This window comes from Antedon bifida, chromosome 2 (assembly GCF_963402885.1).
Source record: "Antedon bifida chromosome 2, ecAntBifi1.1, whole genome shotgun sequence".
Taxonomy (NCBI): domain Eukaryota; kingdom Metazoa; phylum Echinodermata; class Crinoidea; order Comatulida; family Antedonidae; genus Antedon; species Antedon bifida.
The window spans coordinates 19,006,219-19,034,147 of NC_136227.1; the positions used below are offsets into that span (position 1 = coordinate 19,006,219).

General features: G+C 33.6%; 1 protein-coding gene across 2 annotated transcripts; it reads right to left on the minus strand.

Annotated features, from left to right (window-relative positions):
• Positions 1-925: 925 nt before the first annotated feature.
• On the minus strand, positions 926-27,886 carry LOC144835079 (pre-rRNA 2'-O-ribose RNA methyltransferase FTSJ3-like). Of its 2 annotated transcripts, none has more exons than XM_078690102.1 (18): positions 27,688-27,886; positions 26,744-26,839; positions 24,779-24,884; positions 21,787-21,913; positions 21,285-21,384; positions 17,622-17,840; positions 16,148-16,356; positions 14,092-14,261; positions 13,674-13,787; positions 9,023-9,152; positions 8,534-8,712; positions 8,178-8,280; positions 6,218-6,311; positions 5,722-5,964; positions 3,997-4,093; positions 3,642-3,726; positions 1,837-2,024; positions 926-1,447 (listed from the first exon to the last, which is right to left on the minus strand). In XM_078690102.1, exons 2-18 carry the CDS (start codon positions 26,808-26,810, stop codon positions 1,243-1,245), a joined length of 2,436 nt encoding a protein of 811 aa, XP_078546228.1. In that variant the 5' UTR covers positions 26,811-26,839; positions 27,688-27,886; the 3' UTR covers positions 926-1,242. The 2 variants fall into 2 exon arrangements, with proteins under 2 accessions (XP_078546228.1, XP_078546229.1); XM_078690103.1 differs by lacking the exon at positions 27,688-27,886 and adding an exon at positions 27,175-27,241.
• Between the last annotated feature and the right edge of the window lie 43 nt (positions 27,887-27,929).

The following is a 27,929-nucleotide window of genomic DNA, read 5'->3' on the forward strand; positions in this document are numbered from 1 at the left end:
CGACACTACATATATACCTGTAAAATGAGAAAAATTAAGCCTAATATTGCACGATTCGTGAATGAGATTAAGTTACACGTTAAACAAGAAGAATATATTTTGAAAACTAAAGGGGAGCATCATACTTACTTAAACAAATGGAGTCCTTTCTTGGAAAACTAACTTTGCTTTTAAAAAAAAGACTTAGTATTGTTTTTTTATATGTTTTTTAATCTTGAATTATTTATAGACTTTTATCGTCTGTTTATTTAATAAGTAGGCCTAATAACTATTTATTTGAATAAGAAAGTTATATGTTTAGTTAAATTATTTTTTTCAATTGAAATATGCTATAAAAAAAAAATTTGACAACAAATTATTTATAGATTTTGTTTTTAAGAGAAAAAAAAAGTAGATTTATATTTATGAAATTATTTATATTTTGTTCTTAAGAGAAATGTATATTGTATATTATTATTAATAAGAAAGTGTTATTATTTTAAGCTATTTTTTATTTTTTAAATTTAAATATGAAAGTGTTCAATAAAAAAAAAGTCTCAAAATGTTGAGAATGCATGCATTAATATTCAGTCTAATGGGACATTTTAGTAAAAAATTATTAGAAATGCCATTTCTGACCTTTGACCCACGTATCAGGGCATCTTCACATAACCACAGCAGCAACAAAATTATGAGCTGGTAAAATTAACTAACAAATTTAAGAAATGCAGAGGCTGCAAGCAAGTATTTGTTAAATCAATAACACAGTCATTTGACACCGTAATCTGCCACAAGGAGAGAACAGCATTTAAAAAAATGTACTAACTAAGCAAGTTAGCCAATGTACCACACCAAAGTAAAATGTGTTAAAATTGTCAATCCAGGATTCAAGCCCAAGACCTTGTAGCGATAGTCCACAATGTAACCATAAAAAGACAGTGTGAAATGGTTTTAATGAACTTTTATTTACTATTAGTTGAATTGAATAGAATATGTCAGAAGCATTCCTGTGCGACTGGTTTTACTGTAAACAGTAATTGTTATGTGTTGAAATTGTTGCAGTTGTCGGGAAGACAGTTTATTTACCCAAATACCTTGGTTTGTAATGATTAGATTGCTCAAAAATCATATTTTTATTTCAAGCTGCTGAACAGCTTAAGATAATGATGAATACATCTTCCTATTTCTAACCAATTGCTTTATACTATGTATTTAAGATTAGTATATTGTTTATATAGGTTTTGTCTGTCTATTATAGTCATTTTATCGCCTTCCTCCTCTCTTCTTATTCCTTTGTTCAGCTCTTTGTTTAGCTCGTACTTCTTTCTTCATTCTTGGATCTACCATCTTGTATGGTCCTTTGATGCCTTTTGGTCGAACTGCTTTCTTTCCCGCTAGGCTTTTACGTGCTCTTACATATTTCACCTCTGCTTTCTTATTCTTCCCCATTCCAGCTTTCTTGTACAAACTTTTAATGAGAAGATAAGATTTGAAGTTAAAAGATATGCTTCAGGTAAAAAGCATAAAATGCCAAGTAAAATGAACATTTTATGAATGCCTAATTTTACTTTTATTATATTTGCTTCTTGGTGTGCAAAGTCCAATAATAAAAATTGTACGAGGTTGTAATACCAATCCTAATAATTTCCTCACAAATAATCCTATAACATTATGTTCATTTCAATTAACTAAACATTTTAAGTTTCACTTTCTTGCTTAGAGGTAGATGCTAATAGCATTCTAATGAGTAACATTAATCTATTTCTTTCTAAAGAAATCCCTAGTTTTATGATTAAAATAATGCAGAAATTGTTTGCCATATTCCCTACCCAACAACCCAAAATACATCAGTAGTACCTTTTTATTTGATTCATTTTTTCTTTTGCAGATGTATCAACTGTGTCAGTAATTGCTTCTGCCTTTTTCTTTAATTTCTCCATCTTCATCATTGCTTTTTTCTTTTTTCTAGCCTTTGCCTCTGCTACTTTCTTGATTGGCCGTGCATTTATTTCTTTTAGTCTAGCTTTGTACTCATCTACCAATTCCTGTACAATTACAAAATATACAAATAATTAAAAACTTACAATACAATTGAACCAACAGAGGAAATGAAATGATTACTAGACATTACGGCCTTTAATAATTAAACAATAATTAGTTATCCAAACTTTGGGCGGATAACTCCTTGTGATTGTATGAGATCATCAACTTGATTTGTTGACAATGTTGAATTAGACAATTTGCGCAAAATCATGCCTATTTTGAATCTATTATAGCTCCTCGGGAACAACCGTGATCCCAATTTTGTTACAAGTTGTAGATATCAATTCATGCAAAATTGTTACCTCTCGGATGTTACGTCGTCATCGTATGGCCACCTGAATATAAAATATAGGATTTTTGCCTCTTTCTTCATAGCTCATCACATTTAATAGAGCACATCTCGCTTATCCGTAACTTAATTTCTCTCAGATATTAATATTTGTTTGCTCAATCAATTATCTTTTGTGTGAGTTACAAACATTTTAATTTTAAAGATGTCATCATGTGCAAAAGTGTGAATAACGTGGGTCACTTATTTTCATCTTTACAGTAAATTTCAATATGTTATAGCTCCTCAGATTAAAAAGTGATACTCATTATTAAAACGTTTCTGGAAGCTGTTAAATTGTAGATATGAATTCATGTAAACATTTTATGTATCGGATGTTGTGACGTCATCATATGGTCATCATAAAGTCGTATTTTCATCTTTTTCATCATAGTTCATCACATTCTATATTCTACGTGTCCAAATTTCTTCAACACGTTAATATGTTGTTGCTCGGATAATTTCCTTCTAAAATTGCTATCTTCGTGTGCGCAACATTCTAACATATGATGTACATGTGGCGTTTGTCATGCTAATAACTAACTCGTCAAAGTGACTAGTTTGGATTGTATATGGAAGAAATAAAAGTGGGTTTAATCTTTACGAAAAAGAAAAGAAAACAAGCACGAATGTGCGATACTCGGGGTACAGCAAAAGAAGCTGTAATGACGTCATAAGACGGGATGTAACGTCACATACACATCAATAACCTCGCTACCAAATACGGCTATATTCCGAAAAGTTACGTCACATTAAATTATGAAATCTTAAAGTGATTTTTTGCTATTTCCGGGAGCAGAAGTGACGTCACAATATCATAAATAGGTTTTATGTCAAGACCTTTGAAATGACACCAAACACGGCTATATTAGGTACCATCTTCGAGACATATGGCTGCATCCATTTTGAAATTAAAAAATCCGGCTCTATAGCTTTGAGGACATGTCCCTGTAGTATACCAATTCCAAATCCCAGCTCAATACTACAACGAATAAGGGAGGAGTAGTACTTTATAAATCACACTTTTTTCGATTGGTACCATGTTTATGACATCATAATTCTGCATCCGGTTGAAGTACGAAAATTTTCTCTATAGCTTTGTTCACCTATTACCCTAGTATAGCATGCCATGTTTCAGAGCCATAATACGACGCGTAAAGAACTAGTAGGACTTGAAAGTTGGCTCAATAGTGTCCAGATGGAAGAAGAAGAGGAGAAGATGAGCGAGTCCTAGACTCTGGTACCCCGAGTAAAAATAAATAAAATAGTGTGCACAATGTGTGTATGTTACCTTGGTAACTGGTATGTGTTTTTTGTAATGTTTCAATTCATCATCTACAAACCATTCTGGAAGATTATCATCATTGAAAGTGTACCTGTAAAACAGATAATGCAGATAATATATTGTCACTGAAAAGTAGGTGATCCATCTTAAAATGGCAAAATCAACTTGACATACAATATCAAATACTGTACGTTAAATATACAGTTTTATACAGTAATGTTATTATTATAGCATGATATTTATTATTACATATTTTGTTTAAATTTCTTCTTTTGTTCATACATGTGAAAACATTCTTAGTAATTGAAGCCAGAAGCCAGAACCTTTATTCATTTTCCAATTTCAGTAATCATTATTTTACCTATGAAAGCCTCCTTCAATGATTTCCCTTTTCTTCTTTTTTGATGTTGCTATCAGAGTTCCAAGAGCTAAATCTTGAGGACCTAGCTGTCTAGGCGCTATGGGTATAAACAAATAAAGATTTAATTAAAATTGCATACAAACCCAAAGCCATGGCAAACCACAGGTTCACTTGGAATATTCCAGATCCTGATATTTAAACACAAGCATGGAATTATAGGACGATTGGAGAAAAAAATACATTCTTTTAAAAAAATGCTTTTTTAATGTCATGATTGGTAATCACACTAATACACAATTTTTGTAATAAGATACCATTGATATATGAAAAACATTAATTTACTAATATTTCTTAACAAAGTTGTGTCTCAAGTTTTTTTCCAAATACATTGGGGAAGGTTTAATACTATGTTTGTCATGTTTTGGATGCTGCATTAATCTGTATCTGCTTTTAAATAAAATATCGAAAGTCAAATTTTTATGAAAGTCCCAATTCTTTCCTATACGTTACTGTGTAATTTGTATTTGTAAGTTGAAATTCGTCCAAGTCGACGTCTTTTTTTTTTTGGGTCCGCATACACACATTCTGTAGTGTATCGTGTAAGTCAAAGTCACAAATCACGCGGCAACAACATTCTAAAAAAGCTGACGAAACGTAAGTACAGTAGAACCTTCGTTTTACGTACCCTGATTTTACGTTCCCTTGATTTTACGTACGCTTAAAATGACAGATGACGTCATCATTTTCTTACATTGAGGGCGCAATTTAACAACAACAAAGCACAAAGCCATGGCTGTGTGAGGATCTCATGTGCATTCCCCTACAGCAGCGACTGTTTTTATTGATAGAAAATACAACATTGATATTTTTATTTACAACACTTTATTTAAACTAAATCGCAAAGTCTGTATATACTGTAATTTTCTAGGCCTCACATCTTACTAGGCCTGCTAGCCTGGCCTAGATTAGTCTAGGAAGGGCCTAGGCCTAGCTAAGCTGGTGACCACCTACATGCTGTAGGCAAACACGGCAGCCTTTTTAGCTACGATCTACGTATTTGGGGGTCAACCTTGATTTTACGAATCCCTTGTTTTACGTACGCCTTTCGGTCCCGTACCGTACGTAAAATAGAGGTTCTACTGTAATTCGATAAACAAACGACAGAGGTGATAATGTGGGACCATATTGATTCTCTCAAGCAGGTTGTATAGCATAGGCGGCGTCCTGTAACTCGCACTAGTATATAAAGTACTATGCGAGTTGTTTAGCGTTGAATGGCATTTTGTTGGTACCCATTATGTGGTAGACAGATGCCAATAAACAATGAGTAACAATTACGAATAAAGAACCGAAATGTATTTATTATATGTTTTCTTATTATTGTTACAGCTTAAATCATGAAGAAAACAGTACACATTACCGATAAAGGAGGCTTAGCATTTATTAGGCCTATCTAAGCAAACTCATTTCAAGGCTCATCGTGTTGGCCGCGATCGAAATATGTAATCGCGAAGTAGGTCTAACAAGAGAGTCTAGTATTAGCGCGGCTACTGAGCCTTTAGGCCTAGACTTTTTTTTAACAAATCTGTAAGTCGAAGTTCGCATCACTCAAACTTTTTATACCAGTCCCATTAGATTCGACTTAGACGAGTCGACTGTATATTATTTTATGTATGTGTATGAGAATGCATATTCATTTTAAAAACGATAGTAGTGCATCATTACCTGGACCTTCAGCTGGTACTACTTCAAAAGCTTTTCGTTTTTTAGATTTACTGTCTGATTTGCTTATCAGTACTTCATCATCATAATCACTATCATCACTTTCATCCTCTAACATATTATTATTATGAACATTCTGTTTTTTAACATGGTCATTATCATCATCACTGCTTTCTTCATAGTCACTTTCCAAGGTTTCTTTTATATTTGTTGTCAGGTTTTTATTGGATGACATTTTTGGTCTTTCTGAAATAAATAAGGCAAAACTAAATTAGGAGTAATAACTTTATAAAAACACTACAGTAACCTCAGCCTACACCAAATACAATAATTTTAAAATTATGTTTTTAATTGACATTTGAAATATCATAAATAGTTGGTTTGTTGGTGAGGTACAGAATGCCTGCATGCAGCTGTGTCATGTTGGCAGGAAATGTTGTCTCTGCAAGGGTTAACAATGTTTTTACAATCACAAAAAATGACATTACAAGTTAATTACCTAATATGGAACCACCTTCTTTTTTATAATGTTCAGTCATCTGTGAAATCTCATAATCTTCATCTTCATCATTTTCTATTCCAGAAAAGATTGCCTAGATTTTAGAAAAAAGCAAATTGAAATTGTCTTATAGCAGTATCTATAGCATGATGTAGCCAAAAAAATATATTTAAAAATTGGTGGTAATTGTGCAGAGTGAGGTTATTATTTGACTGAGGCGGTAATTAGGCTAAGTGAGGTGCTTATTTGACTTAAGTAATAATTATTCCTTGTGAGGTTCTTATTTGACTGAAGTGGTAACTGAGCCAAATGAGGTGCTTATTTGACTAAGGTGGTAATTATGCTGAGTGAGGTGCTTATTCCACTGCGGAGGGAGGTGCTTATTTGACTGAGGTAGTAAATGGGCTGAATGAGGTGCTTATTTGACTGAAGTTATAATTATTCCTTGTGAGGTGCTTATTTGACTGATGTGGTAATTAAGTCGAATGAGATGCTTATTTGACTAAAGTAATAAATGGGCTGAGTGAGGTGCTTGTTTAAGCCGAGTGAGGTAATTATTCCACTGAGGTGAATTGAGCTGAATGCTGTGCTTATTTTGACTGAGGTGCTACTTAGACTGAGTGAGGTGCTTATTTTGAATGAGATGGTACTTAAACTGAGTAAGGTGCTTATTTTGACTGAGGTGGTACTTAGTCTGAGTGAGGGACTTATTTTGAATGAGGTGGTACTTAGACTGAGTGATGTGCTTATTATGACTGAAATGGTACTTAGGCTAAGTGAGGGGCTTATTTTGAATGAGGTGGTACTTAGGCTGAGTGAGATGCTTATTTGACAGAGGCGGTAATTAAGCTGAATGTGGTGCTTATTTTGACTGAGGTGGTACTTAATCTGAGTGAGGGGCTTATTTTGAATGAGGTGGTACTTAGACTGAGTGAGGTGCTTATTTTGACTGAGATGGTACTTAGGCTAAGTGAGGGGCTTATTTTGAATGAGGTGGTACTTAGGCTGAGTGAGATGCTTATTTGACAGAGGCGGTAATTAAGCTGAATGTGGTGCTTATTTTGACTGAGGTGGTACTTAGACTGAGTGAGGTGCTTATTTTGACTGAGGTGGTACTTAGGCTAAGTGAGGTGATAATTTAACTGAGGTGGTTAACTTAGGCTGAGTGAGGTGCTTATTTTGACTGAAATTCTTTTTCATCCATTCATGTTTACACAATGCATTGAAAGCGATAAAAAAGATCAGAAAGAAGTTAAATGAAGATGTTGGGCAACTAGACTAAAACCGTGCAACTAAAATAAAACTAGATTTCAATAAGGTAGTATACAATCTGGGGTAGCACATTTCATTTTGTTTAGCCATTTGGCGAAAGTCAAAATATTTTTTTTAATCAAATCAGTTTATCTAAGTCCACTTTTTTATTTAGCCAAATGAATCGGTCTTTAGCCAAAAAAAAAATATAATGGTAAAAACATTTAAGTCAATTTATCTTTGTCTATTATTTAGGCCTAACTATACCCTGTTCCCTGTACCTTTTTGTAAGGCATTTAGAGAGAGCCAGGCCTAAATTACTTTTTGATTAAAAAATTAATAATTTACATTGTATTTTAGACAATCAAAACAATTGTTTTTAATCATACAGTTATCAATTTAGTTGCAGTAATTTTTTTTTTAAAATCCCCTGAATTTTTGTTTTTTTACGCTTGGCTGGTCATGCTGATGCCTTCCATACCACAAAAATCGTGTGATAAGACTTCATGGTCACTCGCTGTCAACTACGCGCAGCGGGTGAATGCTTTCGTAAAAATGAAATGTGATTCAATTATCTATTTTATCATATTTCATCGCCAAAAAGGCTGAAGTAACCGTTTTATTTTTCGCCAATCTGGAAAAATTTTCGCTCATGGTTTACAATGTAAATAATGGTACTATGAGGTAATACACTGACAACAATTCATACCTTATCAAACCATAAATTAGTTTGCCTTTCTAATTGTGTTGATTTTTCTTCGTGCTCCAAGTCAACTGTTAAAGGATTACCTGATTCACTTGCATCTATTTCACTATAAGAGTAAGAAAAATGTTATGGAATCATGATGCAATTAAAAGTATTATTACAAACAAATTATTCTGTGTACTGTGTATTTTATTTTATTTTTATCTTGCAAAGTGTTTCTGTATTATGCATATTAAGATGCCAAATAAAATCAATCAATCAATCAACAGTAAATAATCATCATTTTTTTAACAAATAAATTTCTAATCTAAAAGCTCTTCTTTTTCAGTGGAAGCTATGATTTTAGGGTTCAAACATACTAGTCTGACAGATCATCATCATTCTCCTCCTCCTTGCTCAAATTATCTTTTCTAAGTAGTTCTGTTTCATCTGAATCTAAACCACTGTCTATATCTTCCTCATCTTCACTAAGCTCAATAACCTCAGCCAAATCTTCATCTACATCAATAGCATCTCCTTTGTCAACTTCTTCCAGTTGCTGTAAATGAAATATCAATCATAGTGAAAATGGGTTTTTTCTTTTAAAAAATCAAAGCATAGCCTACACTAGTTTACAATCTCCCAATTTAGTCATTATTTGGAGACTGTCCACCTGTTATTCTCAGATGGACAGCTTCCAGTTCACACTCAACCCAGGCAGTGGCAAATTCTGAGTTTGCAAACAGGTTTGCTTGTACTAGGCTAGGCTTAGGGATAATGCATTTGGAAAGGGAAGGCAGTCTTACAGACTAGCCAAATTATACAGGGACCAATGTTTTTACGAAACAGTAGGAAATTGAAAATCAAACCTTTTTGCTACGAATTTTCTTAAGTGAAAATAAAGAAACATCATCAGATTCAAGATGATCTCCAACAGTTTTCAGTTTTTGTAGTTTTTCTCGCAGTTTTCTTCTCTTTTTTATGGTGTCTTTTCTTTTTCTGAAAAGAAAAAAAACATCTTTGTATATTATTCTATCTTGTATTTTATTCAATTGGTTTGCTCAACCAGATCAAAATGAAGTGGTACAAGAAAGATGTGTTGCAGTGTTTGTTCAAATCCAAAATAAACACCTCACAGCGAGTTGAATATTACTCCAGCGATCAATGTAATTTAGTATATACAAAATACTAATAGGTCCAACTGGTTGCTATGTATTATTTATAATACAGTTAGAGGGAAAGCCAAATACGCCATACACTATTTGGCCTGCAATCTACTTACTATTAAGTGTTAAGTGGTTGACAACAAATATCATATATATTTCATTAAAAAGTGGCCAAATGCCAAAAAATGGATTTTCTTCATATTTTGGTAATTAATCAAAAAAAAAAAAATAATGGTTGCCATGGTAACAGGTGTTCCCCCACCTCTTCCAAAAAAACCCCACAAATGTTACCATTTTGTCATGTGAATTGTTTTTGTGAAATCTTTTTGTACCAATCTTGCTCTAATGTAAAACAAAAGTATGTAATTCAATTATTGAATTTAGGAGATACCATTATTTTTCTGTGTTTTTAGGAATTTCATACATGGGACTTAATTATTTAACCTAATAAAATCATACTTTTAAAAAAGACAAGTAAACTGGAAGCCCATTGTCAATATTCAATGGGTTTGTATTTGATTTACTGTTTTTATTTTTTATAAGCTAAATCACTATTTTTTATATATCCTGATTGAAACTACAAAATAACTTTTTAATGTTTGATTTTAGTATTCTTTATTTTTTGCATAAAAAAGAAAGGGACTTTAAATTATAAACGTATATCCTTTATAGTATTCGATTAGATCATAGTTCAAGAAATTAGATTTTCGCTCCGATGAAGTACATTGTGACTGAGTTGTTCCATCCAACCCTATATATAGAAAAGACAACTTCAAAGAAAATGTCAGCAAGAAGGGACACAGACCAAGGCTATCAAGTTGTTTGATAGCCTTGCACACTAGACTAATGAAAGTGGTCTATTCTGTTGGCCAGAGGAAGATTAACAAAATCAGGAGACACCTCAACATCTTGTGATTAAGTTCTTGACATGGTCACAAATACAGTACATGGGATATGAGAGGTCTACACTACGTACATTTTTTGACATCTATATCCAGTGAACACAAAAATCGATTAACATTAAATATTCTCATCCCTAAGGTGGGATTTTAACGCATTTCTAATTATACCAATCAGTTCTACAGTTTTAGACAATTTTGGTGTAGGGATCACAAATATCTGTAAGTGCAGTTTTCCTTGCCCCTAATTTTTGGTATCAATGTGTAAAGCAATGTCTCTTTATTTTAATGTAACTTGATTGTAATTAGATAATTAATGTTTTTTTAAAGATGTATTGTCTCCAAAAATATGAAAAATGAAGATGAATTACATCAGACTTTGAATAGGTTATTTTGTAGTTTTAATCAAGTTAATCAATTGTGTAGAAAAAAAACGAAGACAAAATTATGTTAAATAAATGGTTAAATCCAACCTATTTTTTGCTTTAAATTACAGTTTTTTCAGGTAAATAATTGTTTTCGATCCAAGTTTTGGTCAATGGATAACTATTATATGATATTAAAATGACATAATCAACAAAAAAATGTAAAAAAAATATTTTTTCAGGGGGACAATACATACCATATCACTACTTTATTCACATCATCATACATAAATAGTACAATACAATACAATGTGTGTGTGAAAAGGAGCCAAAAAATAGCTTTCGCTAATCAAGGTTTGACTCCTGTCACAAAAAATAAATTAGTCATAATGCATACATTTTCATCTATCAACAATAATTCAATAAGAAAGAAACAGCAACTATATAAAAGAAATAACACAAACAAGGGCTAACATTAATATTTTTGTAAAAGTAAACATTTAACTTCATTTATGAATTTAAATCTAGAAGAGGTACATTTTATAACTAAGGGTAAATTATTCCAAAGTTGAGCTCCATTAAAAGAAATTCTAAATTTACCAGCATCTGTGCGAGCTTTCGGAATTGCAAAATTATATCTATTACTAAATCTGGTACTAGCATTATGTGTAATTAAATAAAAGTATTCCATTGTTTGATGTGGTGTTTTGCCGTTAATTTGTTCGTGAACAAACTTAACTATACTTAATTCAAACAACTTAAAAACGTCTAAAATACCCAGATCTTTAAATAATGGAGAAGATGGAGCCATAAAATCAGAGAAAGTTACATCTAAGACACATTTTTTGGACAAGTAAAATAGGATATAGATGCGACTTATACGTGCTACCCCAGACTTCTAAACCATAAGTAATATTTGATTGAATAAATGATTTATAAAGCATAAGTAAAATATTACGGGGTACAATATGGCGTAAACTAAACAGAATTCCATATTTCTTTTTTATCCTATTTTTAATAAAGTTAATATGGCTCTTCCATGTGATGTGTTTATCTAATTTAACACCTAAAAACTGAATTTCATTGACTTCTTTAATCATAACATGTTTGTAACAAATATTATTTGATTTATTAATAGTTTTATATCGGTTACAAAAAATAATATAATTAGTTTTAACTAAATTAACAGTTAATTTATTAGCGTCACACCAGTTTGATATTTTTTTTAAATGACGATTTACCATAGACAAATCAATATTACTGCCTGCAAAATTGTGATATAAGGTAGTGTCGTCAGCAAATAAACGATATTCAAAAAAACTGGAAGAATTTGGTAAATCATTAATATAGATTAGAAAAAGAGTGGGTCCAAGAACCGAGCCTTGCGGAACACCGCATTGAATTGATAATTGATCAATTCGAAAAAACCGTTCGAAAAAACAAATTGGGATCTATTTTTTAAATAATCGGTAAACAAAAGTAACGGTTGCCCTCTAATACCATAATAATATAATTTGGATAACAAAATTTGGTGATTAATTGTATCGAAGGCTTTAGAAAAATCAATAAATATACCTAGTGAAGACTTATTATTATCAACTTGGTAAAGAAAATTATTAATTAGATTAATTAGGGATAATTTTGTACTATATTTTTCACGAAAACCGTACTGGTGTTTAAAGAACAAATTATATTTTTCAAAGAAGATAATAAGTCTGTTATTGATAATTCTTTCAAAAATTTTACTAAATAAAGGCAAAATGGAAATTGGACGATAATTACCGGGGTTATCTGTATTACCTTTCTTAAATAGAGGTATTACTTTTGCTACTTTCAAAGCAGTGGGGAAACGACTATGTGTAAATGATAAATTAATAATGTAGGATAGCGGCATTGCAATGACGTTTGCAGCTATAACAATCAATTTAGCCGGTAAATCATCATATCCCGCTGATTTTCTAATATCAATACCTTTTAATAAATGAAGAACTTCGTCATAACATGTAGGGTTTAAAAAGAAAGATTTGTCTGAAACATTTGTCAAAAAATCAGAATACATTGATGTAGATGCAATTTTCTTTGCAAGGTTGGGACCGATGTTAGTGAAATACTGATTAAAGGTATTTACAATTTGTTCGGGAGTATCCTGAACTATTTCATTACCATTATCGTGTTTAATTATTAATTTTTCAGGTAGGTTATGATTAGATTTGTTTTTCCCAAGAAGATTATTGATAGTTTGCCATGTTTTCGAGGAATTATTCTGGTTGTGTAAAAGTAAAGTAGTATAGTAATTTCTTTTAGCTAGTCTAAGTACTTTTGTTAACGTATTTCTATACTTCTTATATATGGATACTTTACTAATTTCATGTCCTGATTTAATCACCTTTGAATACAACTTATATTTTTTATTAATTGATTTTTTAATTGATTTGATAATCCATGGTTTGTTTTTTGTTTTTGTTTTTGAAGATCTTTCTACCATTGGAGCATGAATATTACAATAATCACTAAATAATGAAACAAATAACTCGTATGCTTCATCAACCTCATCTTTAAATAATGAACATTTCCGTATCTAAAACATGTAAAAATTATTTTTTAGATATGACTAATATATCTAAAATTCTCATATATATAATATATGATAGGCCTATACTCCGATTCATTTAAGCATCGTCATGCACATGTTTATAGCTATGAATATGTACATAAGAGTTATTGAAATCAATATTTACCTTATTTGACAGTGAAATAATTGGACAAATTACAATAAAGTTATTGTAATATTATTATTGTCTAGGAAGGTAGGGCTTTAATTTAATTAGGCTGGCCTAATAATTTAATAATCTGTTGAAATAGGCCTAGGCTTATCCCTAGGATAGGCTCTTGATTTATTTGGACAGACAGGCACTTTCCTGCAGTGGTTACAACCATGTGACTGTCAGGTCTATTAACATTAGGCCTAGCCGTGCCTATGTACGTCAATGAAAAAAATAAATAAATAAAAATTGACAGGAAACAAATTTTGTTAGGTTGGCCTAAATTAAAAAACGCCTTTACTTGAAGCTGGAAATGATTCTTTCTAACCTTTTTGCGTCAGCTTTTTCTGCATCCTTGAGCTTAGCAAGTTCTTTACTCAGTTCTTCCTCTTCAGATTCTTCATCTTCTTTCTGCTTGGTTTCATGTGTCTTTTCTTTATCTCTGTTGAATAGCAATAGAACTGATGAATAATAGAACACAAGTACAATACTGTATTTGGTTTATAAATAATGGAAGGAGTATGTTCTAAGAAACGATTTGAATCAATAAAGAGAGTTTGGAATCTATAAGTCAGAGGTGGAAGAGGATGGACATGGAAAGCATGAAAATAAATCAGTTTGGCAAAAAACATGATGATCAAGAATTAATTTCTTGCGAGCAAGAAAATAACTGTAGTATCCTTATTCGGCACTATTAGAACTTTACTTACAACATACAGTAGGTAGTATTAAGCAAAGTTATTTACCCATCTTGTGTATCATCATCACACTTGTCCAATAGTTTTCTAAGTTTACTTCGCCACTGTAATAATTCGCGTACTTCTCTTCTGCCTAAAACACGTATATCTTGACAACATTTCTTAATTTCTTCTGTCGTAAGTCTATGATTTAGCAACTGATCACTGTCAAATACAAGCTGTAGGTATAAAACATAGCACATGAAATAAAATCATGTCAAACAAACTTCCTTTTGGAGGTTGTTAAACAGGCAATATTGTTGGTTAATAGTCCAGTATGAAATGTAGCCATGATAATTTTTTAAATTTTTTTTTGCTATATTTGGTAAAAATTGGATATGTTGTAGAATAGACATCATTGAATCCAAAAGTATTTGCTCCATTTTTTTCATAGGCAAGGGGGGTTGGCAGCAATTTCAAAATAGTCGCGATTTTTGACAATTCTTTTTTAAATATTGTAAATTTATGGCATTAAAAGATGTTATTGAGAATTCAATCATATAAGTAACAATAAATGTTCAAATAATATTTCACATCATTTTGGTAATAGAACACGCCAAAATGGCCTCTATTATGCCCAAAAAGGCTGCCATTTCATCCAATATGGCCACCATTTTATCTAAATGGCCACATATCAGGCCTTGTCTTTTGAAAATCATAGATGTGCTACAAATTGCACTCCTCGATACATTCAGGGGTGCTGTAGGTGTGCTGTTTGTATTTTCGTGTGTAGAAGTTTACCAAATTAAGGCGTGTTGTAAATCGCACTCCTCAAGGGCAGTTTAGGAGTGTGTTAGGTGAGTGATCGCACTCACTCGCCTTAAAAGACAAGGCCTGACATATATCAATCAAATATTTTTTTTAAACTCAATTATTTACATATATTTGGTAAAAATTGGATATGTTGTAGAACAGACATCACTGAATCCAAAAAGTATTTGCTCCATTTTTGTTCATAGGCAAGTGGGGTTGGCAGCAATTTCAAAATGGCCACCATTTTTGACAATTTTTTTTTTAAATTGAAAGCTTAGGGCATTAAAAAATGCTATCGGGATAGAAATTCAATCATATAAGTAATAAATGTTCAAATAATAGTGTGTAACTGAACAAGCCAAAATGGCCGAAATTTCAACCAAATGATGTGAAATATTATTTGAACATTTATTGTTACTTTTATGATTGAATTTCTATCTCGATAACATCTTTTAATGTCATAAACTTACAATATTTTAAACAATTTTGTCCAAAATGGCGGCCATTTTTAAATGGCTGAAAACCCCCTTTGTGTATGAAAAAAAATTAGAGCATATACTTTTTGGATTCAGTGATATCTATTCTACAACATATCCAATTTTTATCAAATATATGTAAATAAAACAAATTATTTGATTGATATATGTGACCATTTTAGATAAAATGGTGGCCATATTGGATAAAATGGCAGCCATTTTAGGCATAATGGCGGCCATTTTGGTTTGTTCAGTTACAAAAATGATGTGAAATATTATTTGAACATTTATTTTTACTTTTATGATTGAATTTCTATCTCGATAACATCTTTTAATGTCATAAACTTACAATATTTTAAACAATTTTGTCCAAAATGGCGGCCATTTTGAAATGGCTGCAACCTTCCAAAATATCCTAGACTATTAACATCGAATGCCAAGTCATTCTAACTAACCCATTATTTTGATTAAAACATAGGTCTACATGTCATACATTCTTTAAGAAAAAGTCATTGCCATGTACACCCTATCTACAGGGAAAATTTTCATTTAAAAATTTTGTTTAGCAATATTGCTAATCAAACTGATTTTTAAGTCGAGAAACATAGTTTTGTATTGTATTTTTTGCTACACAATTTTCAAAATGAGTAGCAATAAGGTTGTTTTGTGTAGCTTTTTGCTATGCTACACTGGCGAAAATGTTCCCTGATCTAATCTGGGTAATTACTCTTAAAAACATGTTGTACCCAAATACTGGATTACGAACTACCAAGGAATTATCATTACCAGATATGCACAAACTACTACTAATACTATTAAAGCAAATTGCATATTACCTCATTGCATTCATTAAGCATTTCGATAGGCTCATTTGTACTGAGAAAGTCAGAAATCAAAACTTGCTTATGTTGAGTGTAATCGCCTTCAGCATAGCCTAATGCTTTGGCTTTCTTCAGCTTGGAAGGGTCCATAAGAATAGTTAACTTCTTCTTGGGATCAGGATTCACATCCTTAAATATATATTTGGGATCAAAAAACTTCTGATCTGAAGTGGAAGGAATACAATTTCAAGATTTATAACTCCATATTATGACCTTATTCTATTGGGTAATTTTCAATTAAGACTTTTCAACTAAATTGTACAAAACTGTAATTGTAGTTCCACACACATCTCAAATGACTTATTCAGAGCCAACATCTAAAAAATTGGTTTACGGAAACATATAGTGACCATCTGGATGCAGAGATGATTAAAACGTCATGTCCACATGACTTGTAATAATTATGAGATCATGAATTAAGTCTACATCTTCTAGAAGGGATAATCCATTGACGAGAGACTGGTCCTTGTCATGTCTACAATCTTTAGAAGAGATGGTCACATGACAAGATCCTGGTCCTTATCATGTCTACATTCTCCAGAAGAGATGGTCACATGACAACATCCAGGTTCTTGTGATGTCTACATTCTTTAGAAGAGATGGTCACATGACAACATCCTGGTCCTTGTCATGTCTACATTCTTTAGAAGAGATGGTCACATGACAAGATCCTGGTCCTTGTCATGATGTCTACATTCTTTAGAAGAGATGGTCACATGAAAAATCCAGGTTCTTGTGATGTCTACATTCTTTAGAAGAGATGGTCACATGACAATATAATGGTCCTCGTCATGTCTACATTCTTTAGAAGAGATGGTCACATGACAAGATCCTGGTCCTTGTCATGTCTACATTCTTTAGAAGAGATGGTCACATGACAACATCCAGGTTCTTGTCATGTCTACATTCTTTAGAAGAGATGGTCACATGACAAGATCCTGGTCCTTGTCATGTCTACATTCTTTAGAAGAGATGGTCACATGACAAGATCCTGGTCCTTGTCATGTCTACATTCTTTAGAAGAGATGGTCACATGACAAAATCCAGGTTCTTGTGATGTCTACATTCTTTAGAAGAGATGGTCACATGACAAGATCCTGGTCCTTGTCATGTCTACATTCTCCAGAAGAGATGGTCACATGACAAGATCCTGGTCCTTGTCATGTCTACATTCTTTAGAAGAGATGGTCACATGACAAGATCCTGGTCCTCGTCATGTCTACATTCTTTAGAAGAGATGGTCACATGACAAGATCCTGGTCCTCGTCATGTCTACATTCTTTAGAAGAGATGGTCACATGACAAGATCCTGGTCCTTGTCATGTCTACATTCTTTAGACAAGATAGCTTCATGTTTTAAACAAGTACATGTTCATACAACAGTTTGCAGTTCCTCTTGATGATAAATACATAAAACCCAATATCTCACCAATTTTGTCCGGTGCTGTAAAACCCTGACACACAACAAATATCTCAGCTGACTCATTTCTGGATGCTTGTGGTTTGGTAGCGTGTACCTTCCTGAAAAGTTGATAGAGCACCCACAATAAAGCCTGGTAATCTTTGGATCGAAACACCTTGGTTACAAACCAACCACCCTTATTTAAAAACTCTACAGACAGCTTCAACGAGGACAGTGTTAATTGAGCTGTGAAAACAAAGAATGAAATAATGCTGCAGTGCAGTGGTAGTATGGGATGTAAAGCAAGTGCAGAATATCTTTTTAATTAAATGAAGCTTAACTATAAAATCTTAAGCTATTGTAAAATGGCCGAGCGGTTCAGATATGGCAATTGGTTTAATATATGAAGAGTTTTTAATGAAAACATATGAATCACCTTCTAGTTAAGGAAAGCATCAATGAATAGCTTAGCCTTGCTAGCGTAGCCGGCCAATAAATTCTCAAACAAAACTCACCATTTTCTCCTCAATAACAGCGAATTAGTTGAAAAGATATCACTAAGTGGTACATAATATTATATTTTATGTTAAAAATAAACAAATTAACGGCGGAAGCCATGCTGTTTCATTGTAAACAAAGCGTCAGCCAATCAGAGAAAATCCCTTACATTGTTAAAAAATATGGTAGCTGATATATTTTCGAACAGATGGGTACCAAACATGACATGATTGTTTACAAAAGCGCTGTAAAGATTGTCGATTTTTAGTGGAAAAAAAATACAATTTCCTAATAGATTTTCAATGGAAACGACTTAAATAATTGCCAAATATTCATTGATAGTTTCGTTTTTTATTGAAATCTCAAAATGGATTGGTTAGGCCGTTTTTCACATTGTGAACTTCGAGTCTAAATATCTCAAAATTGGGGTTGCGATTCTGCACCTCTTTTGTGATGCCATGCTTCAAAGATCTGTGCAGTGGAATTGGGGTGGGTTGTGAAAATTGAAGAATCGTCTGCCTCATGCTGGCTATGGCCTTGATGGTGTACGCCAAGATGTGTAAACACCAGCTCACTATCTCGGTCAGTTGGTCGGTAAACACTTGAGCATGCGACTGCAGCCATGTATATGGTCTTGTTGTAGGTGATGTGAAAGTATTATTGTGTTGATAATTATTCTACAACTGTATACAGATTTTTAAAGCCTGTTTTCTAGTCAACGTTTGAAAACGATCAAGTTGAAATTAACGATAGTGCGAACATTTGATTCCTAGAGTTGAACGTTAGCTCTGAACGTTAGTGCTGAACGTTAGCTCTGAACGTTAGTGCTGAACGTTAGCTCTGAACGTTAGTGCTGAACGTTAGCTCTGAACGTTAGTGCTGAACGTTAGCTCTGAACGTTAGTGCTGAACGTTAGCTCTGAACGTTAGAGTTGAAACTCAACACTGTCGTAACGCAAACAAAAATGAAACAGACATCATAATGCAAAAAAATGACAAAATAACTTCTTTTATCGAATCTCAGAAGATACCCATTTAAAAACTTGTACTGAGGTAGGCCTAGGCTATAGCATGGAGTAATAGGAACTCCCCTGCCTCTACTAGGCTCACAGGAGACAAGGCCTAGCTTTGAATGCGCCGCGATGCAACACAAATAAATATAGTCAGCAGGATTTTTCCATAAATTATGTGATGCCAAGACGAATGGTCAGTTTTTGCGTTTTAACGTTGCGATATCGCTAGAGTTAAACTGGATTTTGTGATTGTCAACAATCACGACTTGTAGCGTCAATTATTACACCTTTTCCTGTAATCAACGAAGTTTTGTGTCGTCATCGTTAAAAAAATATCTTTTCCTGTAAATCGTAGTAGATCGCCGATAGCGTTGACTGGAAAACAAGCTTAAAGGTTTTCGCACTATAGCAAATATTATCAATTCAAGATCACAAAACTGCACAAATATGAAATATTTTACATTGTAATGTTTGGTAGAACGTATATTAGTTCTGTTGAGTTTAATTACCGTAGTTCCTCGGGTATAATCCCACCTCGGGTATAATCCCACCTCCGACTTTACGATTACCTTCGCACGCAAGAATATCCCCGGGCAAAGTCCCAGTGTATAATTTAACATTAGGCCAGAGGTGGGCCTATGCCTACTGTAGCTAGCTGGGCCGACGTCAATTTCTCACCAAAAAAATAGAGTAATTTCTCTGAATTTGGGCGACTTAAAACTCATCAAACATTGTTAAGTTGAATACAACCTTAAGGCTAGCATGCCCTGATCGTCACGTTCTGTACATCCTTTCGCCGTCGTGTACATTCTTTCTTGTTGTTTACACTACTGTGCATGCTTGATTACCGTAAAAAAAACATCGCCCTCTATACCGACCGGCTTGTGCAGTAGAGTTTGTGTCACATGCAACAACATGCGATTTACACAGAGAGCTCGAGCGTGTGGGTGAACATGGAGAACTCGTATGATCGAGTTCATGTCGATTTAGGAAGCTAGGCCTAGACCACATTTTATGGTATTTTTTAAGTAGAAATCTCGGGGAAAATCTATACGGTAGGCATAGCACAGGTAAGACCAATTAGGCCGCCTAGGCCTAGATGGCCTGGCCGTCTAATTGCTAGGCCTACATCGGAATATAGCTTTTAGCTAGAAGAAATATCGTCATTTTCAGTTCATGCAGCGGGAAATCCCCGGGTATAGTCCCACCTCCCAAGTTCGGGCAAATTTCACGTACAAGGGGGGTGGGATTATACCCGGGGAACTACGGTAATATTCAGAATTAATATACATGGTGTACCGCAAACTTTATATCAACATTTGATTTCGCCATGCAAACCTTCAGTTCAGTTTAAATTGTAAAATCAAATATCTGCAACAGTGTAATATTATCTATCAAGCATAAATTTCATCATCACATCTGCTGTAAAATGTTACAAAATTGTTATAACAGCTATCTGTGAAGGCATCTTATTTGGTTCACTAACTGTGACTACTTTAAACTAGCTATATCATCATGTAAAACATTTGTAACTAGAGGGTACTCCGAGAGTACAAACCTCCGCCTACTGTAAAATTCCCCTACATAAAATGCCTCTTGAATATTTTTTTTTTTACATTTTTTTTTATTAGTTCTAAGTGTAAATATGTTAACTGCACACTACAAAGTTGTGGATGAGAGTGTGGTGTAATGGTTATGTATCCAGCCTCTCACAGTTGAGATCGCTGGTTCAAGTCCCACTGAGGTTTTTTTTTTTTTTTTTTTTTTTATTTCTTTTTTTTGTTTTTTGTGGACCTTGATCTTTGACCCTGACCCTTCAAAATTTAACCACAATTATATCATGTGTCATTGATCATTGTGGCTAAGTTTGGTGAGAATCTGATAAAAACTGTGGTCTCTAGGCAGTAAAATATTTTTTTGTTAGTTGTGACCTTGACCTATGACCTTTTCCCCTCAAATTCGAACTCGTCCGAGCTTTTGGGGCATAGATCATTGTTGCCAAATTTGGTGAGAATCGGATAAAAACTGTGGCCTCCAGGCTGTTCACAGACACACAAACACACAAACATACAGGGGTGAAAACATAACCTCCTTGGCGGAGGTAATAACCCTCTGAAAAAACATCATAAAAACCAACTCCTTAAAAAATTTGAAAATATATTTTATAATTAAACACTTACCCTGCGAAAAGGCATCATGCAACCAATTTTTCCCCACATTTGGTGCACCATCATGGATTATACAGTCTGCTTTCCATGTTTTTAATTCTTTCTTCAGTAGCTATATAGAACAATAACACTGCATACTCAATTCAGTCGTTATTGAAGGGGTGTTGAAAATGCTATGCTATGCCCTGTTAGACCATTGCTATAAACAGTTTTAGCTAAGATCATGTACAGTAACAGATTGAGGGCATACCTTATATATTTGAATACACTTCACATTAAAACATGGTATGGTGCTTTGATCACTGTAGAGTCAAATATCGCAAAAGTGCTACATTTTACATTTCTTGAATTTGTTACGAAGTTAATTAATTTTCACCCAAACTGTTGATAATCCTCCTTTGATATTGTAGGTTATGTAAATATAGACATCTGTTGGATCCAAAAAATACAACAGGCTAGAATCCATTAGTCTTTCTGTAATAATGTAGACTTAAATTAAGAAAAATTTCCTTACCTGTCTACATTTTTCAGTGGTGATATCAGCAGTAAACGTCACCACATTTGGTATTGCTTTGATAGGAAACAGATCAACTCCTATAATCTGACTTGATATTGGCATATGCTTGGATGCGACTTGAAGCCTGTAAAATCATTTTAATTATTACTTTAGATAAACTGTAGGTTAATGCCACAGTCCGATACAAGAGTGTGCTTTAGGCAAGAAGATGCTATACTTAACAGCAAATCTCCTTTTAAATAGCAGTGCAGAAGTAGGAAAATAACAGGTCTACAAAATGGTTTCTGATGGTATGTTAGAAGTACTGTACTGTAGCGGTACAAAGTGGCTCTGCTGACCTATAATAGAAATCTACATCAAATTAAGTGGTCAGATGTATTGCCTTACTCTGAAGCAATGTATACTTATACCGTATTCTTAAACCAAACTTAGTAGTAGTTCGAACTTCGATTGTTAGTAATAATATAATTACTATTAACTTGTGTACCATTGTGTAGCATACATTTTTTTTTAAATCTTATAAAATTTAAATAAAATTAAGGTCAGTAGAGGTCAAAAGGTCACTGACTTTTGCAAATATAATAAATTTCAATTAAAAAATGTCAAATTTTCAATATTTTCACGCTGCTGCTTTAGCCCGCTACGTCCCAAGAGAATGACTCATTTAGAAGCTGAAAGCAAGCAGCAGTTATAGTACTAGAGGCTGACGTTTTTGCTCATTTGTAAACTCTACTATAATTTATAGATCCCAGCTGCTGGACCCAAAAAACATCTGGAAAAGAGAGTCTATGAGGGCTCACGGTTGAAAGATTTTGGATTCTCGCCCTTTGATTGGTTGACACGAACCAACAGACTGGAAAGAATTTCTCACTTGAAGCAAAGAATATATATCACTCTTTGCTTGAAGTCACGTTGTCTCTAGAGGGTATGCAGTTGCATGCCTTGAGGTCGGTCACACACACAGCACTGCACATTAAAGTTCAAAATTGACCATTTTTAAATGGGCATGTGATTCATAATTAAAGAACTATCTTTGATTTGTATGTATTTTTGGGATTAAAGGACATCTTTTTAATAATTAATCATAAATATATCTGAAGAAAGAACAGTGATTAAATTTAAAATGTCGAGCAGCGTTTTTTGTAACAAATATTTCTTGTTTATTTTAATTGTGTTTTACTTGTGCTTACTGACATATTGAATAAGAAAATACAGTATGTGTTAACAAGATAAAAATTGCAGTTCATTATAAACAAATTGTCATTTTTTATTCTTAAAAATTGCAATAAAAATACATTTTTTGGGATAGGGGGTAACATTAATAACAATAACCCAAGAATCAAACACCTAATTAGTATGATCTTAATATGATTGTGTAGCATACATGTTTTTTAATCATATAGAATTTAAACCACTTTCGAGGTCAGTAGAGGTCATAAGGTCACTGACCTGCAAAATTGCAAATATTTGCCATGAGATAAAAGATCAAATCTCCAATTTTTTTCAATATTTTTTATTTGAATTGTGTTTTACTTGTGTTTACTGACATATTGAATAACAAAATGTGTGTTAACAAAAATTGCAGTGCATTATATACCATTGTCATGTAATTTTGCAAAATTTGTAAAATTGCAATAAAAAGAAATGTTTGGGATCGGGGATAATAGTGTGCTCTTAAGTCATGATTTAGTTGATGAATTTTTATGATTTTGGTAACAAAATATAGCCTATAGGGTATGTAAATTTAAGAAAACGTCAAAATGGACACGCATTGTTACTGATTTGTCACTAATTTTCATAGAAAAGTTAATTTATCCCAAATTCAATTACATCTACCAAAATTAATAAGGGCTGTAAAAAATGTTAAATGTAAAATACAACAAGGTTTGACAATATTTTTAAAGTGAAGGTGGTGACACATGTTAAGATGGCAAAGAAGACAACTTTGTTTGTAAAGCACCATATCATTCCGCAGTGTCTTTTTCATATGAAATGTCAAAAGTGGAGAACCAAAGATGTGCACCAGGAATCAATGCTCTGTACAGATGAGACTGGAGAGATGTTCAACATAATGCATTTCAAGAGTGTGTTGCCAGAAAAGTCCAAATACACATCTACATGTTTTTCCAGAATTATATACCTTGTGTTGGGTGTACAGAAGCTCCTCCTGCTTTAAGATGAATTTCTATTATTCTTATTTTACTATGATAATGGACAAATAAAGCATTTCAGTATTCAGTATGAACTTCAGCGACTCCTGTCTCAATATCAAGAAAAAAAGATTAATTGAGTGGTATTTTTTAACATTATCACATATCGTTTATTATTGGAACAAGATCATTATTAATTTAACAGTGAAGTACTTTCGATCGACACAAGCTTCAAAATGTGTGTAGGAACCATGGACCATCCAAAAAAGTCTGATCACAACGAACCACAAAATCATAGCGTGACCAGAAAGCGATAGGCCCCTAAACATTCCATCGCGTGGTGAATGTCCGCATCTCCCATTGTCGATATGACGTGACGTAGTTCAAGTCTGACTTGTTGCGAAGAAAATAATGTAATTTGTATACGGTTGTAAATAAACATGATTTGCAATATTTTAACACATGCCAATGGATATCGAATTAAGCTAATTAATACATAAATAGATATTTCATTCTTCAATATCTGGCCAACATAACAACTTAATAACTGTTACATTTTTTATAAATCTCATTTAAAAACCTACCCCCTCGAGGACAAAAAAATTGTTTCGATTTAGTCAAGGTTGGCCTGATTTAGTCACCAATTTAGTTGAAGTTTGATTTATGAATTAAAATGACGTAAATCAAGTTTTAGCTCGAACTGGCACTAAAGTCCGGTTTAAGAATACGGGCATAAGTAATTTTCAGGTGGAAATTAAAATTAAGTAACTGAAAGAATTGAGTATTCAGTATGGCAGAAACATCTGCATAATGTTGTTACTACGATCCCCATTGCTTACCATCCTCCTGGTGCTGCACATAGATCCACAAGAACACGAGACTTCTGAAGAAATTGAAATTTTCTGTTTAGCTGAATTAATTTGAATGCAGAGCGTGAACGATAACCTAAGCAAAAAAAATATGAAAAATTGATGTGTATGTATATTATGAAAATTAAGGATCTATGCTAGGCCTAAGCTACACACTTGGTCTGACCTAAGTAAGCCTGGGTACTTCTACTGGCCCAGCACGGTGGAATAGCACCACGGATGAGTGCTACTATAAAGATTACAAGATTCCCAGGGTCATTACCTCATACATTCACTGGAACGCCAATGCATAGATTAAGGAATAGAAGGATATGCATCGACGGTGACATCAAACAATTTTTCAACGCGCTTGCCTATAGTAAAGCACTGCTCCCAATCAAACAAACATGCTCATTGAACTCTGTGTCTCTAACCGCGGCCCTCTATAAAACGCTGGAAATCAATTGTTACATTTTTTTAGAACAAAACGTAGCCATGTACAGTAGAAATCGTTTGCGCAGTCTGATTGTTCTATTGACATGTCTGCGTTGATGACAATACAACAATATATTGCTGAACAATTCTGTTTCAATTTCATCACAATCGGACTACGAAAAGTTTCGTTGTTAACGACGGTTAATTAAACTGTTTATTTTGTAACATTGTGGGTGGTCTGCGCTTTGTCAGTTAGAGTCATGGAAGCTTCGACCTCAAACCGATGAATATCCTTCTATTCCTTACAGTAATCCATGGTCAATGTAAATGTCCACTTTCCATTTTCAAATATCTGTCAACAAGCAACAGTCGACGATGTGATCGTCGTGTGCATGTTCCCTCAATCTAAAAGTCACTATTTACTATGTATGTGAACTAAGTGTAATTATTTATTGTGTTGGCCACGTTTTGGGTAAATCCCAAAAATGGGTTGCCGGCAAAAGAATAAACAATTTACACAAATGATACAAAAAGATTTTAAAAACACTTTTCATAGCACCCTAGGCTCGCGCTAGCTATAAATATTGTTTCGACAAAAGTTTGAAAACAAGGTTTATTGAATAAACATATGCCTCTAGCTTTTTGAGGCATAGGCCTAGGGCTGCTAGGCTACCATAAACCCAAAAACAATGAAGATCGAAATAACTATTTCCGTGTTATATGCTACATTACGCGAGTTAACATATTATTTCAGATGAAAAATATTGAGTTTTATATTGTTTTATCCATACGTAATTACACTGGCATTAAATATATAACAAAATTCCCCACCAGCGGCATCGATCGACCGAGGAGTAGGCCTAGAGGCCCGGCTAAAGGCCTAGTGTGCATGCCGGTACGGGTTGATTATAGCTATATAAATAACAAGTTTTAACAAAAGGCTTACAACAATCCTAGGTTTTTCGGATCGTAGTACTGTACAGTAGAACCAAAAAACACCGCCTCAACAACCTCGTGCGACGATCTGTTGTTCTTTGCGATCAACATTGGTGGAGTCCATTAATTATGAGGGTGTTTAAAAATGTGATAACTATTAAAAACGTGTCTCAACCACTGTGTAATCAAAGCGTTAAAGTTAAAACTTTGATAATCGCGTATTCCGGTTATCACATGATTGATTTACGGTTGGTTGCACGGTTCTTTTTTTACACGTCCGGTGGAGGTGAAATATATTCACCAATTTGGGGAAGACAATATTTTTTCACCATTTGGTTTCACAATTGCTGTTTGGCTCACAAAAAAACCCCAAAAAGCGCTCATTTTCGTCAGTTTAGGGTCGGTCGGGGTGGCCAACACAATAATTGAGTGATTTAAAATTATACAAATTAATAATAACGTAGTGTTTTTGGCAGAGCAAGTCATAATTATTAGAATTTAATGGGAACAATGTAATTGTCTTGAACATTTCTGTGCAAAATAAAAAGCTTTAACGCTGTGAATAAAGAATAATTAACATATTACCAGTTTCTTTCGCAAGATGATAGTATCTATCTTTCCGTTGTTTACCAACTTTCGATTTCTTTCCCATTTTCAAATACCCGTAATCTCGATATCAAGCTTAAAATTCAATCAAAACAATTAGTAATCATCTGCTCAGGCAGTAATTAATAGGCTACTTAAAAAGGCCTGTTATGTACTAGGCCTACTACTACTCTAGCCTAGTACTGGGGCCTAGCTGGTAGAAGCTAGACTCGACGGTACCCAAGGACGTAATTAGTTAATATTTTTATTTTATAGACAACATTTATATGTACGCAAGAAACAATTTATTAATAAACATTTTTACCATCCTATAGTACTATTAGTATTAGATAGGTCTATAGACCAATAAAACTAAATACGATTAACCCCGGAAAGTACGCCAACATATCCTTTTTATACTTAGTTATCACCTTATTTTTATCGGAGCTGCACCTTCAATGGCAGTTCTTCAACAACATGTGTTTTTGTTACGACTTTCACAATGATGTGCCATTTACACATATCCATTTCTAGAACATATGCACTTAATTTATCAGTGCGCCCGTCCATTGGACAGGTACCTGCTCAAACAGCAAAAATGAGAAGGCTTATCCAGTTCATATGGTTAAAAATACCTAATCTAAACCGCTGTCTAATTGAAAGTGTTTCTGAAACTTTAATTCAGTACAGTGCTAAACTTTATTTGCAAAATAAATAAAACAAGAAACATTTTAAAATGATTTTCATCGTCATAGGTCATTGGGCCCAATCGTCCACACGCGTTGGTAATGGTAACCGGTCGTCTAACTGCAATCGACCCGACATTCACACAACGCACTGCTCACAAGTCTTGGTTTTGAAACTCAGCTATCCTAGCCTAGCTTGCTAGCCTAGGTAGCTAGGCCTAGCCTAGCTAGTGTCTAGTAAATCTCAAACATACATACGTTAACGAGGATGGTTAACAACTTCCTAAGAATCCATACACCACATAAACCCTAAAGGAATACAATATTAATTTGGAAAACTGTATATTGTAGATGATTTAATAATCGCACAGACGCCAACTACCTAGGCCTACATGTTGTTTGACAAAAAGGAAGGGGAGAGAGAGAAGCAAGAGCGTGGTGGCGGCAGGTGGGGAGAAAGAGGGACGTCTGACGTACACACGTGTCTTTTGTTTTATAGA